Source organism: Peromyscus californicus, unplaced genomic scaffold, assembly GCF_007827085.1.
Source record: "Peromyscus californicus insignis strain IS unplaced genomic scaffold, ASM782708v3 Scaffold_7__1_contigs__length_154581171, whole genome shotgun sequence".
NCBI lineage: Eukaryota > Metazoa > Chordata > Mammalia > Rodentia > Cricetidae > Peromyscus > Peromyscus californicus.
The window spans coordinates 84074386-84092560 of NW_026294595.1; the positions used below are offsets into that span (position 1 = coordinate 84074386).

The window sequence follows — 18175 nt, forward strand, 5'->3', positions numbered from 1 at the left end:
GAAAACGGACCCTTTACAAGAGTCCTCACATTGTAGAAAGAGAGGTTGTTCCCACAGGTTGTTCTCTGAACTCTACAGCTGCACTGTGGCACGCACATGTACAAAGGAATAATCAAATAAATGTAAATTATTTCCCTTATATTCTTTTGTTTAACTGGGAATTTTTAATAAAAACAGCTAGATAATTTTTCTTTCTTTCAAACTTTTATATGTCTAACACTAATAGCTTCCACATCTACAAAATGAAAATATTATGCTTGGTAAAATAAAATCTACTGAAAACAAATACAACTATGTTACATTGAAGAAATGAGAAAGACTTAAAAAATTTTTTTTAAAAGCACTATGTTGTTTAACCACATTTTCATAATATTTCTAGAGAAAATGAGAAAATGAGATCAAGCTGACGGACTTTCAGAAGAATGTACATTACTGAGAATTTCATTGAGAGCATGAATCTTTCTCTTTAGATCTGCACAATCTGTTGAAAGCACGGGAAACATTCTCCACCTGAATGTGGAATGATTCTACTCTTAGACTCTAGATGAACTTCCCCGTGGCCATACTGTGCTATTTGACCAAAGACACCATTTCACTGTTAGATAGTGCTAAGTAATAACGAGTTCTCATAGAGTCAAATTCCAGTCTGTTGTCCTGATTCCAGGTGCTGAGGGTGAGAGACTAAAAATCTCTATTCCTGAAAATAGTCCTTAAACTGGGAAACAGTCAGCTAAGTTCCATGACACTTTCTCTTCTAGAGTACAGTATTATAAACACCATCCGATGCAGATTTTACTGTATGATTCACACGATTCTCTAATGATTGCTCATAATACAAATTAAGACACTATTTAACGTGTGTGTGTGTGTTTGCCCACGAGTGTGGGTACATGTGAGTATTCAAGCCATTGCACGTATGGGAAGATCAGAGATCAGTGGGCAATGTGCAGACCTTGGCTCTGTCCTCCCACCACATGAGACTCAAGGACTGAACTCAGCTAGTCAGGCTTGGAGGCATGCACACTTGCCTGCTGAACCATCTCTGGGATCCCATTTATTTATTTTAAAAGTGGCAGTGTGAGAGCCTACCAGCTCTAGCAAAAGGATAAATCACTGTCTGAATGTGAATTTCAGAAAATTCAGAGAAGCAGGTGTATTATTGTCAGATATAAATACTCTGTGAGATCTCCTACTTCAATCAGCTTAATTTCTAGAAAGTAACTACTAAAGTTTTTCATTGTATTGTATTGTGTAATATTTTCAGAAGATGTCTTGATATCTTGTCCAGGTAGGCCTTACATTCCCGGTCTCAAGATTGAGATCCACGTGTCTCTGCTTGGTGAGCAGTACATACTAGAAGTAAACATCACTAAATACAGCTAACAAGAATGATTTCCTGACAGTATGCTAATTGTCAAAATAGTATTTCTGGAAATTTTCAACATATATTTAATCTTATATACTGGAGTCATTGTTTTGTATTTTATTCTCACAGATTTAGAAAGTATATGTGCATTAATGTCATTACTCTATGTGGCATTGTAGACATTGTTTACACCCCTGTCTTTTGCAGGGGTGTGTGTGAACAGTGAAATAGCCAATTAGGAAAAAATAGTACAATATTCAAGGTAAAGTGAATTCCAGGGAGATAAACCAAACCTGGTAAAACTCGGTACCAAAAGTAAATACAGTATTACTTACGGATACACTTCGGAAAGCTGCTCAGCAAGTGCATAAGCTGTTGGGTCTCGGTCTAAAGCATAGACAGTAATATCGGGTTCCTTCTGCAGAATGGCTTTTGTGTGTCCTCCTGAACCAAATGTCATATCTAGAAAAACCTTACCAACATAGAAAAAGAAAATTACTCTTTAGCATGAACATAAAAACATTGTTTTTAACTCCTTTAATTTGTAGAAGTAGACAACTAGGAACAAACATAAAATAGTGCTGTTTGCCTTAAATTCAAATTGTCAGAAATGAGACTGGGCTTTATTTTGAGCTTTAAGTGTTTTAAAAAAGGAAACCTCATCAAAATATCAGCAAAATCCACTAGAAAACCAAGTTATATTAATATTTCCCCATGAGGTCAAACTGGCCACTCTGCCATGATGCTGGCTTTAGTGCTTTATAGCTAGGAAAACTGGTACTACTTCTAATAACGTCACATTATTGGAGATGGCTTAAAATTGGAGTGGCTCCTATCATACTGATTTCATTAAATACTTGCAATGAAATCTAGATATATTCATGAAGGTGGGAATGAGAATAGTTATTCCTAAAAACAGTCGCAGAACAAATAAAATACAATCTGAAAAATAAAAAACTTAACATATATAAGACAAAAAAGTCAAAAGCTTCTTATGTCTAAATACCTGAGACAAATTCTAAGCTTGTCATTAAATTAGGTACATATCTTTGAAAATAATCACCAAATTAACACAATTCTAATACCTTTAAATGTTTCTATTGTTTAAAAGCAAGAATAATAAAAGACATAAAAGAAACTACACAGACTGAGCAGTTTATAGTCATGTATATAAATATATACGTAATATCAATTAATGAAAAAAGGAGGCCATGAATTTGAAGGAGAGCAAGGAGAGGTATACTGCAAAGTCTGAAGGGAGGAAAGAGAAGGAGGGAATGATTTAGTTATACTATAGTCTCAAAAATGAAAAAAATAATTTTTAGAAAGAAAATACAAAGAATATGCCATTCCATACTGCCTAATTGAATATTATTTCTCATCCAAACCATGACTCTTTGGAGAGCGAAAGATTTGCCAATAAGTCTACCAGAACACTAGAATATATTTAGATGCATATCTTATAGTTTTGGTTGTGAGCCTAGCCTTCAACGGCTGAGCCATCTCTCCAGCCCTAGATGCATATCTTTAAATGTGTAGTTCTTCCCAGACATACAAAGTAGTTATCTTACTTGGTCACACTGTAAACAGAATTGTAAAATTACAGTTGAGCAGGGCCCCAGATCTAGACCATAAGAAACAGCGAGCAAATTAGTTGGTTAGGACTGATTTGGAAGTTAGGCAAATCTGAACACCCTCCCAAAGTCATGTGTTTAGTTTAATGGACTATTTAATAAGGTCACTCATAATATAAAATAAAGACAATGTAGTGATGTTGGATACAATGAGAATTATCAACCAGAATTAAAAATATATTTAAGTACACATGTTGAAAAATGTATGAACAAACTTCACAAGAAGGGAAATTCCTGAAATGGATTAAAATGTGTCTACTCCTTGAACATTAAAACCTACTTAATCTGGAGGAAGTCTTCTCACTAAAAAAGAAAGAAGATGGCCATGAAACAAAGTGAGCTAAACATGGTAAAAAAAAAATGTACAAGCAGCATTGACACAATTTTTTTACTTATGTTTTTTTATGTGGTGTGTATATAATCTATGATTCTGTATCACATGTCTGGTGCAAGTATATGGACGTGTGTGTACTGGATGGGTACATGTGCCTGGCTTTATGTGGGCTCTGGGGCTTTGAACTCAGGATCTCACACATGTATGGTAAGTTGTTTTTAAAGTTAGCCATTTCCCCAGCCCCAGCATAAAAAATTTACAGAACTTAAGGTTATACTTCTACTAGCATTGGCACAAAAAGCATGGATATATATTTTACACTACTTTAAACAGTAATTTTACGTTTTAAGAAATTCTCATTTGGAGGGGCTGTAGAAGACTTAGTGGTCAAGAGCACTGTTTGCTCTTCCAGTGGATTCTGTTTCAGTTCCCAGCATCCACTCGGAAGCTCTTAACCATCTGTAACTGCAATTCCAGAAAATCCAAAGCTTTCTTGTGGCCTCTGCTGGCATCAGGGATGTGTACTGTGCACAGACATACATGCAAACAAACACACATGCACATGAAATATAAGCAAATAAATATCTTAAAGGAGAAAGACATGCACAAATCTCAGGATCGGATAACTTTCTTTCCCAGTGTATACCTTCATGCTCTTAGTGAGTAAGCAAAAATCTTCTAAGTTACAAATCTTCTATCCATCCTTACTTCTGTTTTAAAGTCATGAGTTCAGCATAATTTAAACCAAGAACTTTCCCCAGGCAAAGCTCATATAGTATCAACATCAAATATTGCCCGGAACACTGGATTTAAATAAATAATTTTCAAATGATTAACTTATGCCAAGTCAAATAAATCCTAAAAAGTTTGTTAAAAGGTATGTTTCCCTTTTTTAAAAGCATTCTGGAATATGTGAGATGATGATTACAATTTACACTATTAATTTTTAAATATATCATGATTATGTTCTTGGAGATGTACTATCTTCCTTGTTTTTTGTTTGTTTGTTTGTTTGTTTTGTTTTGTTTTGTTTTATCCTTGTGTAACTGGACACCAGATGGCCTGGGAATTGAACCTGGGTCCTCTAGAACATTAGTCAGTGCTCTTAACCGCTGAGCCATCTCTCTCCTTGAGATGTACTATCAATCAAGAAAGTTTCTGCATGAGAAGAAAAATCATTCATTACTAGACAAATGTAACACAGCAAGCAAAAAGTGGGAGATAAATGGGATTTATGAAACAAGAAGTGAACAGTACCACCCGTCCTGGGGAAATGGGTGACCTGAGCCATCACTTTTCACTTTTAAAATTATAATATGCATTATAATTTTTTCATTCTCATGGATAGTTAATATGACATTAGGTGACATTTTTCATTCTCACAAGTTGATAATATAGTAGGAAACTTTATCCTTGATGCACCCTTTTCTTAGTAATTTACAAAACACATCAACATGTTTCAAATGACCCTTTTCATAAGCCTCCTCTATAAATACGTCACAAATGTAATCTCATGTTACCTACTACAATTTACTTAATTAAAAAAAATCAAACTTACTGTTGATATTGAATTTGTTCAGGATAATTCACTTATTAACTACATAGCCCTGACTACATCATCTTAGTTCCCTGAGCTTCAGGAGTTTCTCCAGGAAGAAATGGAAGTGATTTTACAGTTTACCAAGCATGAGAGGTATCCTGCCTGCTCTAAGGAAAATGCAGGGAAGGAAAATGGACAAGTGGAAATAGTCAGTTTTTTACAAAAGAAAATGGCAAAAGATGAGTCAGCAACTGAGATGACACCAAGGCTGTTTGATCAACTCCTCCAGTGTTCTTCCTAAACAAATTAAAAGGAGAGGGAATGACCGAGGAGGAGAACAAATAAAACTGTGGATAGCTACCACGAAGCACAGCAGAGATGACACTGTAGACGTCAAACCATGAAGTGTAACTGTAGATCATCCATCCCCACTGGGATCCATCAGGTCCTAGGGAAAATGTCTTTCATCCATGCTCCTTCTCTTCCTCTCTCCTTCCTCTCCTCTCAGGCTCTAAGTCTTCTTCCCCTTCCCTCCATCCCACTCCTTGTGCCAGGATGAGTTCTGAGGTGTGCTTGTTATCTCCTGCACTCTTCCTTCTCTTTTTAGGCAGGTGTTTTTTAGAATATATGTTTCTTGTGTGGTTTTTTTCGGCACAGAGAAAAAGAAAAAAAATTGTTTTATATTTCCTATCTTTTGGAGACTACCAAAACCATTTTATTGCAAAGAAGCACTGCATCTTTTAGCAAAAATAAATGGGAAATGCTGGTTAAGCAGCAGAGCAACTGTATTTGAGAAAAGATACTTCCCTGACACTGGATAGAGGAAAGAGAAAAGATGGACAAGTCATGACTTGACTAGTATACGATGAGAGCACTATTCTAGATGACGGACTGAAAGGGTGACCCCTCAGTTCTGGAGTGCCAATAGTTCTTGCAATGTTTGTGTCCCTCTGTGGCACACAACAGCATCACTTCTGGTTTTGGTGAGTATGTATAAGCAGAACAAAAGGACTCAGAAAAATTCACTGGGCACGACATGAGTAATGGCATGCAGGCACATGCACACTCCAAGATGAGGGGCATGTGGAGAGGATGGAAGACAGTTTCTTCTCAGAATAAAAATAAAAATGGTTTAAAGAAGAAATAAACTACTTCCCACTTAATTTGGTGGAATGAGGACAGATCAATAGTACATTAATGTGTCCTTGTTGATACAACATGAACAAAAAAGCTAAGGATCCCAAGGTCACCACATAGAATCAGGTGGCACTAAGGAGCATGCATCAGTCAAGAAAGAGCTGCGAAAATGGAGGCCTCATTGCTCTAAGAGTACAGCAAAAGCCGTCAACTGCTCCAGACCATCAAACGGCTATTGACAAGTAAATTGATTCATTAAAAAAGAGAACTCTTTGAGAACACTAATAATTTATAATTCATTGTAATGTTTAATTCTGTAACATGTTTTGTTTGTCGGTTGGCAATCTTTACATTTAAAATGAAAAAAAGTATTCTTTGCTTTACATTAACTGTTTTTGATATAATAATTAATATTGTATCTCCATAATCATCTAAAATCAAAGAAATTATCCTGCTGTACCTATTTCTTTGCAATGAATTAACAATTGAACCGCAACTGTAGATCTGATTTGGACATGGGAAAGAAAAAAATTTCAGAACAAAAAGTGATATAACTGAATATTCAAATCCTTCAATTTATGAAGAGACAGAGGAAGGTCCAGAAGGAAGCTGGTTGAAGGCAACGTTAATACTAAATCTGTCATCCAATAATATTCCCCTATCAAAGTGATATCACTGAAATGCAAATGATTTTTGCTCTTTCTTTCTTTCACTTCATTGCATTGTTCAAGACAGGGTTTCTCTGTGTAGCTCTGGCTGTTCTGGAACTCTCTCTATAGACCAGGCTGGCCTTGAACTCAAGAGATCCACCTGCCTGTGCCTCCCCAGTCTTGGGATTAAAGACATGGGCCTAAGGCCGAGCTTTGCTTCATAGGTCTTCATCATACAAAAAAGCAACTACTATTCTACCATTTCATTTTGTTCAGAGTGTTTACGAAGATAAGCTGGCTGAACATATTCCAAGAACAAACAACTATTTTGCATGTTGCCTGGTATAAATATTGCTTGCTTTTGTCACAAGCTCTGATGAAGACAGAAGTACTCACAGGTTATAGCTTTAAGGTTGTTTTTTTTTAAATTTAAAAATAGTAACCAAAATTAAAATGAAACATTAAAACCAAAACATCGTAGATGGATAAAGCTAGTAATCACAAATAAATTTAATTTAATTCTCTACTCATATAAATTTTCATTTTTCTGGACTATACTTAGCCCCTATATTTGCATGCTTTCTATGTCTGGAAGTCTCTGAGACTATGGTAATGCTCCTTACTGAAGATGGAAAGTGATAAGAAACCAGTGTACCTGAAATCATCAACAGAGACTAGGAAATTGATAAATTGATTTCTTTTCAATATAGCAGTTCTAATCATTTAAAAATTCACATTGGAACAACATTGCTAAAATTGGACATGAAGAAATTTTTAGCCATGAACAGCATGAGGGCAGATCTCCCAATTATATTTTCCTAATGTTGATTAGTCATTTCCAATCTGTGCAAGATTTTTAATAGTAAGTTACCATCTGAATTTGGAAAGAATATGGCCTGGCTTCACTTTCTTCCTAAGAATTTTTTTCCTGGTAATTTTTAATTTTGACTTTTTATTTTTATTTTTTTAAGAAATAAAGTGCTGGATTCCTGAACTCTGCCTAATGTTTGGCTGTGGGTCTCTGCATATGCTGCCATCAGTTGCTGGATGATGCCTCTCTGACAACAATTGGGCTAGGCACCAATATGGTTACAGGAGATGGCCAGTTCAGGCTACTTATCTACTATTGCTAGAAGTCTAACCTGGGCTCATTGCCAAAGACTTCTGGGGGTTTCCCCTGAGTCAGGTTTCCGACCAACCCCAAAATTCCCCCTCAGCGCTCTCCCACTCCGTGACTCCCAACCTGATTGCTCATGTTCCCTCCACCTTCTCCAAGTCTACTCACGGAATCTCTTCTATTTCCCTTTCCCAGGGAGATCTGGGTGTCCCCCCATGAACTCTCCTTGTAACCTAGTCTCTCTGGGTCTGTGGATGGTAGCAAAGTTATTCTGTATTTTACAGTGAATATCCACTTATGAGTACTCACTCATGCTTGTCTTTATTGGTCTGGGTTACCTCACTCAGAATTATATTTTCTAGTTCCATCAGAGGAGAAAGAAGCATAGGAACCAGAATGTTGGTCAAGGGCACCATGGGAAGGCTCACACAATCAACTAACCTGGGCTTATACGGGCTCGCAGAGACTGAACCTACAACTAGGAAGCCTGCATGAGACTGACCCAGGTACTCTACATATATGATACAGAAGCCTGGTCCTCTTGTGGGACTCCTAACAGCGAAACAGGGGCTGTCTCTGACTCTTTTGCTGGCTTTTGAGGCCCTATTCCTCATACTGGGTCACCTTGCCCAGCCTTAACACATGGGGAGGTGCTTAGTCATACTACAACTTGATATGCCATGTTTTATTAATACTCACAGGAGACCTGCCCTTTCCTTGAGGGAACCAGAAGAGGAGGGGATTGGGGCATAGGAGTGGAGGGATCGGGGAGAGGGGCTGGGAGGTGAGTATGGGAGGGAGACTGCAGCTGGTATGTAAAATAAATAGATGAATTAAATAAAATAAAATGATGAGATATGTACCCCCTCAAAAAGAAATAAAGTGCCTTAAAAATATTTACAGTTACATTTCACCTGTCGACAATAAATTCTACCCTGAATTACTGAAATACACAAAACACATACTGAACTTTAGAGATTTTTTTAGGAAATAGACACATTTTGTATGGCATTCATCCATGTTCTGTATATTAATTGAGCATTCTGCACTGATAGAGCCATAGGAGGCAATACAAATATTGTGCATAGGCTCTCCAGTCTGATGTGGGGATTTGAGCATGCAAAGAAATAATTGTAACATCAATAAAATGGAATCTACAATATCAGAAAGGAAAAAAGAGAAACAGGAAAAATGAACAATCTTCAGGTATTTCCAAATGTTTTGCTGTTTACTGAAACTTATTCCCTCCTTAGTCCATATGTTAGCATTGTGAACCAGAAAACTTAGGAAACATGTTGAAAAGATGGTATCAAGTCCAATTATGTTGCTCTTGAAAGACTGAAGCAAAGAATTTATATTATTTTAGCTAAAAATGGAGCACTTTGAGCATTATTCTTATCAGTGATAGTGAGGAAAGAACCCACGGCCTTGTCAGGCAAGCATTGAAGAATTTTAGAAGTATAAGCCCTTCCCAAATAATTCTTAGGACACAATAGCATTAAATAGATAGTAGGATGTAAGAAATAGTGGTTTAGAGGCTTCTGTTTCTACAGTAACTAGATAGCAGGCAAGAAGGGGCTGAATAGGCTGATGGGAGGAAGGCTGATTACAAGAACATAGCAAAGTGTATGTTTCCTTCATGTCAAGAACAACCCCTAACATTTCATTTCTATTATTTATTCATTGAAAAGTAAGTATAGCCGGGCGGTGGTGGCGCATGCCTTTAATCCCAGCACTCGGGAGGCAGAGCCAGGTGGATCTCTGTGAGTTCGAGGCCAGCCTGGGCTACCAAGTGAGTCCCAGGAAAGGCGCAAAGCTACACAGAGAAACCCTGTCTCGAAAAAACCAAAAAAAAAAAAAAAAAAAATAAAGTATAAAATTACATGTAACCAAATAATTCTCAAATTCTGGGATATCTTAATTAGTAATGTTCTACAGAGGACAAAAAAAGTTAAGAAAGGGTTAAACAAATTGTCTAATCACAGTGAGTGTCACGTACATATTGTATAAACATTACTGTTTCCTGAACCTATACTATGATCTACTTTGCTTTTATAGACTAGACTAGAATAGACTAATTGGATGTGGTGGGTGGAAACTTTCAGAAATGAAAACTAGTCATAAAGCATGGCATCGGCGTACTGAAGGATTATAAAAACTACTTATTTCACAATTAAATGTTCAGCACTCATTGAGTGCTACAGAACACTGCTGTCTGGATAAGGAATAATTGTTTGTCTTAAACTGAGCTAAGCTGTCATTACTCAAAAGAAATCCCCTCACAAAATTGGGCTCCCTAACATACTCTCCTGGAGAAAACTCACCAGACCCATGGAGCACAAGAGGGATACAATAACAGTCTCTATATTTTAATAGTTCATATAATTCTTATAAATCCTCAAAAAATTCTCATCTCACAAAAGTGTATAATAAGATCACTGCAGAAAATAAGACTTGGAGGCACAATTAGGAGGGGAGCAGAAAAAAGATAAACATTTCTTGTGTGGGGAGAGGTGTGAGAGTTTATGTGCGGGTGTGCTCAGCCAAGCATATATGTGTATGTATAGGGCAGAGGTCAACTTTGGGTGTTTTCTCTGCCTCAGTTCATGAGAGAAGGTCTCTCACTGGTCTGGAACTTAGTGTTTTCGCTAGAGTGCCTCGGCATCCAGCCCCTAGAACCTAGCCATCTCTAACTTAGTCACTGGGGATACAGGAATGCTGCACCATTCCAAGCTTTTATGCCCCGGCTACAGAATTTGCACTCAAGTCTTCATGTTTGTGCAACAAGCACTTTACCCACTAAGCCATGTCTCCAGCTAAGACAACTAGTTCTTCTCTGCTCCTTTTATAATTGCACTCTATGCCTTGAGCTAGGTAGGCATGGTGACAGGCATCTGTAATCTCAGTACCCAGTACTTGGGAAGTTGATAGAGGAGTATCTTCAGTTCTAGACATAACAAAACGATGACTCAACTTTAAAACTAAAAATGGTAATGGGATAACCTTTTTACACCAGAAGAAAATGGAAAGTATGAGAAGATGCAGGTATCCTGACAGAAGAGGCAAAGCATCTTAAGAATTTCACTGTGGACCATGGTCCATCTGTGCACTCCCACAGACATCACATCTGGTGCATTGGCTGGGGCATCTATTGCTGGAAGGGTACTGCCTATGAAACTGTTACTCTGACGTCATTTAAAACTTACAGGCATTCAATCAGCTATGTAGGAAGAGTAGTGTAACAACAGTGATTACACAGCTAAATTTGATCTGGCAAACAAGTTCAGTCATTCTAGATTAGAGAAGATGTCATTCCTCTACAGCAGCAGTTCTCAACCTTCATGCCTTACCTTTATGTGTGTATTCTTTAACTTTAGTGAAAGGCTCTTTTCCCTGGCAATTTAATAAAAAATATAAAAAAGAATCTTACAAAAGAAATTTAGCTGTGTAAATCTAATCATTTTTGTGTTGTAAACTTGAAGCAGTGAAGTGAGGGGCACTTCTGGGGAAAGATTTAAAAAAAAAAACTAAAAAATGAAAATCTACAGCTATAATATTCAGTAATGCATCGGATTAGCAAAGAAGCTTGATTTCTAACAACACTTAGGAAAAATCACACTCTAATTATACTTTTAAAACACATCCTAAAAAACTCAATGTACAGAAAAATGCTGAATTACTTTGATGACAAACACACATACTATGAAGCAGCCTCGGAATGCGAGGGCCCTGGAGGTGACAAAGCACACATTTGCAACATGGAATACAGAGGAGAATCTCAGATGTAATTGGTGAACAGTGACCTTTCTGACAAGGTTATTCAGACACTCTGATAAAAATAATGTGTGTGGCCAGTTCCAGACTTGCTGCCCATGATGCTGAGCCACCTTTGCTTGGTCAGTTATTTCTTCTCTTCCTTCTCTCTCCCCACATCCTACTGAGAAGGTCAATGCATGAGACTACTTCCAAACCTAGAGCCTGTGACCCTTCTTTGTTATGTGACCACTATGACAGGTAAGCTGCTTCTTCCCTTTCCCATCCCCCTCTACCACCACCCCCATCCCACAAGTCTAGGTCCAGACTGATGGACTTAGAACTTGCTTGGTTCAAGAGCCACCTTTGACTGGTAAGGCTCTCGTTTCTACTCCCACAGTTCCCTACTCTCATTGCCATCCTTTATGTTTACAGGCCTAGATATATATCTCCTAGGAAACCTAACACAGGCACATATCAAGATGATCATCCACGATGATCAAATTGGCTTTATATTAGAAATGCACCATTATTTTAACATAGACTTAAAGATAAAAAATCCCACTAAAATCAGGAACAAGAAGGGATATCCACTAGTCCCTTTCAACGCAGTGCTGGAAGCACTACCTGGAGCAATAAGGCAAGAGAAAGAAATGAAAGAGATACAAATAGAAAAAGAAAAATGAAATTAACTCTATTTGCAGATAATTTGATATTATACATAAGATATTGCAAAAAATCAACCTGAAAAAATTCTAGAAATAATCAACAATTTCAGCAAAGTAGTCAGGTCCAAAATCAGCTAGCTTTCTACACCAACAACAAACACACTGGGAAAGAGATCATGGACATAATCCTATTTACAGTTGCATAAAAGACAAAAACTATATTAGAATAAGTCTATCCAAGAAGGTAAAAATCATGTACAGTTAAAACTTCAAATCTCTGAAGAAGACTATTGGGACATATGCTAGAAAATGGAAAGATGTCCCATGTTCATGGATTGGTAGACTATTGTAAAAATAAGCAATGTACCAAAAACATTTTACATATTCAATGCAATCCCAATAAAATACCCACAATATTCTTCACAGAAAAAGAAAAAAATTGAAAATTCATATAGAATTAGGAAAGACCCAAGAATACTAAAGAAATACTGAGCAAAAGACTAACACTTCAGAGATTGCCATCCCATACTTCAAGATGTATTATAGCGCTACAGTAATACAAACAAAGTAGTAGTGGCACAGAAACAGACATGGAGACTAAAGGAATAAAACAGAAAGCCAAACATGAATACTTGTATTACAGCCACTTGAGTTTGACAAAGATGCCATAAACACATACTGGTGAAAAGACAGCATCTTCATCAAATGGAACTGAAAAAATGAGATGACCACAAGCAGAACAATGAAAATAGATTCAAATCTAACAACCTGCACAAAGATCAGCTCCTAGTGGGTCTTAAGACCTCAATTTGACACCTGCAATGCTAAAACTGCTGGAAGAAAACAAAGGCAGAAGTCTACAAAACATAAGAGTTGAAAAAGACTTTCTGAATAGGACCCCCATTTGCTCAGGAATTAAATCTCACAATTAACAACATGACCTCATAAAACTAGAATGCTTCTGTTCAAATAAGGAAACAATCAACTGAGTGACAAAGGAACTCCCAGAATGTGAAAGACATTGTCAGATAAACAGTTGACAGAGAACTAATATCCAGAATATACAAAGAAATAAAAAAAATGAAATAAGTCAAGGAAACAAATGACCTAATTCAAAAATGTGCTAGGGATCTAAATAGGAAACTCTCAATAGAAGTAATAAAAATGGCTAAGAAATACCTCAAAAAGTGTTCATCATCCTTAGAAGTTAGGAAAATGCAAACGAGAACAACTTTGAGATTTCATCTTATCCTATTCTGGCTAAGGCCAAAGATCAACTAACAACAAATGCTAGGAAAGTGATAGAAAAAAGGACCTGTGTTCACCGTTGGTGGACTGCAAAGTGGCTCAGCTATTCAGGAAATCAGCACAGAGAATTCTCCAAGTCAAAATCTAAAATTCCCATATGACCTAGCTATAGCACTACTTAGCATACATCCAAAGGACTTGATAACTTAATTTACAGATACTTGCTCAACAACATTCATTGCAACCCTATTCACAATAGCTCAATAATGGAAACAACCCAACTGCCCTCTGCCAGATAAATAGATAATGAAATTCATTACATACACACAATGGAATACTATACAGCAGTCAAGCAAATAAAATCATAAACTTTGTGGGTAAATGGATAAACCTAGAAAAGATTATATTGAGTGAAGTAATTCATATCCAGAAAGACAGATACTGAATGTTCTTTCTCCTCTATCATCCCTAGCTCAAAATCCTCAGATGTGAGTATATAATGGAGCACCCACCAAAATCAGGAAAATATAAAGGAACCATGGGGGACAGATGACAGGTCAATAGTACGATACAGATGATATGAAGTAGAAAATGTTTTTATTTTTTATAATGCCTCAAGGAATTTTATTATTTTATATTTACCTATAATTATACATAATACACAGAAATGTACACACACACACACACACACACACACACACAACCTTAAGAGAACTTATTCCACTTAGGCTGACAATACGTTCCCTAAGAAACATAGACTAACAAAACCCTAGGACCAAGCATGAGAAATTTCCTTTCAAATCGTAAGTCAGTGTGGTCCGTATGATTCCCAAAACAATACAGATTGTTGCTTTTGCCCTTGGTTGCCTCTCAGAGACTGAAAATAAGCCCCTAATATTTTAAGATGCCACACACCTATGACACATGAATTGGATCATTCAAGGTGGAACTAACTTGAAAGTCTCCTTCTCACAGTCTTGTTTCCATCAAACCAGAAAATACCATGAAGCAACGAAGGGAGGAAAACAATCAATAGTCCTACCCAGCAGTGATAGCTATGAACCACAAAAATGACCAAATGGCAAAATACCCATAAAGGTGTAACAAGGGAGACTCACATATCATAGCAGCCAACAGCTGTCTAACCAGACTCAAGGCTCACTCAACAGGAGTGAATTCATCCCTGGTACTAGAAACATTGCCAGTTTGCCAGGGCTAATGAGGTCATTGTTCTTAGAAGAGAATCTACTAATCAAAATTTTGCTAGATAGGCACAATTCCCACCTACATAACTATCACCCCTCATCAAAGAAGCCTCTCTTTAAAGCAAATGGAGACCAACACAGAAAATCATCATAAGTAGATACAATTTACAGTTCAATGGATCGTGAGGAAGCCAGCCACAATGGATACCACTACATCATAGCTCCTGAATCATGGCTCTCTGCTAAGCACTTATTTTGTTTTATTTGTAACTATTACACAGCCTTATAAAGAAGGGAAAAATCTCTCAAAAGAATATAACAGGATGCAGAGGCAGGCGGATCCTGTGAATTCAAGGATAGCCTGTTCTACAAAGTGAGTTCCAGGACAGCTTGGTCTGTTAAACAGAGAAATCCCGTCTCAAAAACAAACAAACAAACAAACAAACAAACAAACAAACAAAAAGAATATAATTTACATTAGAAACAAAACAATCAATGCATTTCATAAATTTATCCCTTTTCCCATTTTAGCAAGAGGGTAGGTGTCAAAATGATGACTCATATGTACAAGTTCTCCAAACATTTCATCTGGTAGCTTCAATTGTATCCTGTTTACAATGAAATCTTTATTTGCTGTAACAAACTATATAATATGCCAATTTAAAAAATATGTTCTTCAATTATATTTTACTAAATTATTAGACAATTCATTGTTCATTGTGATCTATAGCTTCCCCTCTTATCTGTAACATGGTCTAGATTTCAACCACATTCACACAACTGGCTTACCTTCTTTGTACAGAGAACAGGAGAGCTAATGCAAATCGCTAAAAATACTATGGTGTGGGTAGTCACAGTAAGCATCTTTCATACAGGTCTCTGGCCAGAAAAAGAAAATGTTATTCTTTCAGGATTGTGTGTGTGTGTGTGTGTGTGTGTGTGTGTGTGTGTGTGTGTGTGTGTGTGTAGGCTGGATGACAACTTTATGTGATACGCCTTGCATTTGTCAGTGGCCTCACCAATGAGCTAGGCTGGCTGCTTAGTGAGCCAGAAGTAATCCTCTGTTCTCATGCTCTCAGTGTTGGTATTACCAGTGCACACCACCATGCCCAGGTTTGCCGAGGGTATCAGAAATCAAACTTAAGATCCCATGTTTACAAGGCAAGTGCTTTACTGATTTCTCACCTTATCACCAGGGTTTTTCTGTTTTTATAGAAAAAAAATAGTTTTACCTACATCATCAAGAAATTCACATCCCATAAAATTTTATAAACATATAAAATACAGAGAAGTTAGATGTGTTTTCTTTAAAAATTATCAAGCATGTAGATTGCTTGTAGTATTCTAAAAATTACACAATACTGATCTCTTTAACTCACTCCCTTGACCAACTGTTCTCTGTAATAAATGATTTTGGCACAAATCATTTTAGTGATGACATTATAATATTAAATTCATTTTGGCTTACACTTTGTTTTTTATTTTGAGACAAAATTTCACGTATCCTAGGCTGGCCTCAAACTTGTTATATAACTGAGGAGTACCCTGAACTTCTGATCTACTATCTCCACATTGTGAGTTACTGGGACTGCAAGTATGCATGCTCTAATCAGGATTATGTGATACTGGGTATTAAACCCTGCACTTTGCATAGGTTAGAAAAACAGTCTATTGTAGTAGAAGCTTAGCTACATTCTATTAACTGAGCTACATCCAAGATTAATTTCTAATCATAAGCATTAAATTAAAAATGAGTGATGATGAAATTTTTCTAACATACACACACACACACACACACACACAAACACATACATACGCAGATTACTATATCCAAATCCTAGAGTCCCATTCATAGGTGACCACGCATATGTATGTATATTAGGTAGGATGATTAAGACTTTCCATATTCCTAAACTTATTCAATGATGTGACCCAAAGTATGTAATACTGCACTCTAATACTGCACACTACAGCATCAGGAAGCTCTTGCATAGAGCAGACATTACAAAGTAAAAGTTAAGAAAATGAACTTTAATAAGGTAGTAAAGTGAGAAATCAATCAAGATAGTGTTTTCTTAATAATTAAAACAGTTAAAATGAGACAATTTCAACAAAATGTCTAGTTTTAATAGCAGCACTTTTATGTTTTACATATATGACTATTAAACAAGATATAAATGAGGCATCAAGGGGAACAGAGGGGATCGAAAATCAAAATATCTAATTTTGTGGTTGGAATATTATAATTTAATCATCACAAAAGTTAGGAAGATACTTAGTGTCTCTGAGACATTAAGAGCTGGGTAATCAGCCAGGCAGTGGTGTCGCACGCCTTTAATCCCAGAACTTGGGAGGCAGAAGCAGGCGGATCTTTGTGAGTTCCAGGCCAGCCTGGTCTACAGAGCAAGATCCAGGAAAGGTGCAAAGCTACACAAAGAAACCCTGTCTCGAAAAACCAAAAAAAAAAAAATAAAAAAATAAAAAAATAAAAGAGCTGGGTAACCAAAGACTGGTAAATGTTTGAAAGGTTGGTTCTGCTGTAACTCGCGAAAATAACAGTTGGTCTTTACTCACTATTTATGAAACCTTAAATTTCCTATGTTGCTAGCCATGGGATTAAAAAGTAGGCCTACACAAGCAAGACATTTCATCAATGTTCTAAGATAAATACAAAAAAGGCCACTTGTGCCTGTTGTGAGTGAATGTGAGCAGTCACACAGGAGATAGCTCTTAAGGGAAACCAGAAGGGACAAATCGCTCTTTGGGAGAAGTAATCTTAAAATCACCAGTATATATGGCACTAAATTAATTTTGAATTACTGTTGATCATGAAAAAATAAAGCAGTAGATAAAGTCAACATTTAAGGGCAGATCAATAGCATTAATTCAAAAAAACAGACCAATTCCACAGTACTCTAGTAAAAACCCTGAAAAGAGATATTGTAAATCATGGACACTGCATACACACACACACACACACACACACACACACACACACACACACACATATATTCTTTGTTTCAAAGAACACTACAGTAATGATTTTATAACTAAGTGCCTTTATGTTGACAACACAGCTCATTGTGATCAATTTGCGTCTTCTACTTTATTGAAGTTTCTGTCAAAGTGTTATTTGAACAAATCATAAATCACTCTTGTATGGTATCTAGAGATAGTTTATAAACTGTGAAGTGAAGTTTACTGTTCTGGCAAGCTAATCACCACAGAGAACCATCAAATACAAAGGATTCACTCATAAAAGCTTGCCCCTGTTCCTGTTTACCAGGTTTACATTCAACTGGATCCCTAATGAAATCGGGTCTTAAACTCTGTCATGTCCTCTTCACTTGCTCCATGGCTAAATGAGGCTGAGAAAATTGACACTAATTTGTTTGTATTTGTCAAAATAAGAACTCAAGGAATCCATATAAGTAGTTCATCCACAAGACTGTATGAAATTTAAATTAAAGTTTTGGAAGATTCTTTAGAGGTTTTTCATGGCGTCTTTCTTCAAAAACAATAT

The 18175-nt window shown here is 36.6% G+C and overlaps 1 protein-coding gene across 6 annotated transcripts in view; it reads right to left on the reverse strand.

Annotated features, from left to right (window-relative positions):
* Mettl15 (methyltransferase like 15) overlaps positions 1-18175 on the reverse strand; it is a 155682-nt gene that overhangs the window by 83631 nt on the left and 53876 nt on the right. For all 6 annotated transcript variants that reach the window (XR_008215105.1, XM_052724574.1, XM_052724577.1 and 3 more), the window contains one exon: positions 1702-1838. Coding sequence is in view for 5 of the 6 variants with exons in the window: in XM_052724574.1 (XP_052580534.1) it covers positions 1702-1838 (137 nt within the window). In the remaining variant the exon portion in view is untranslated. The remainder of the gene's footprint in view (positions 1-1701; positions 1839-18175) is intronic.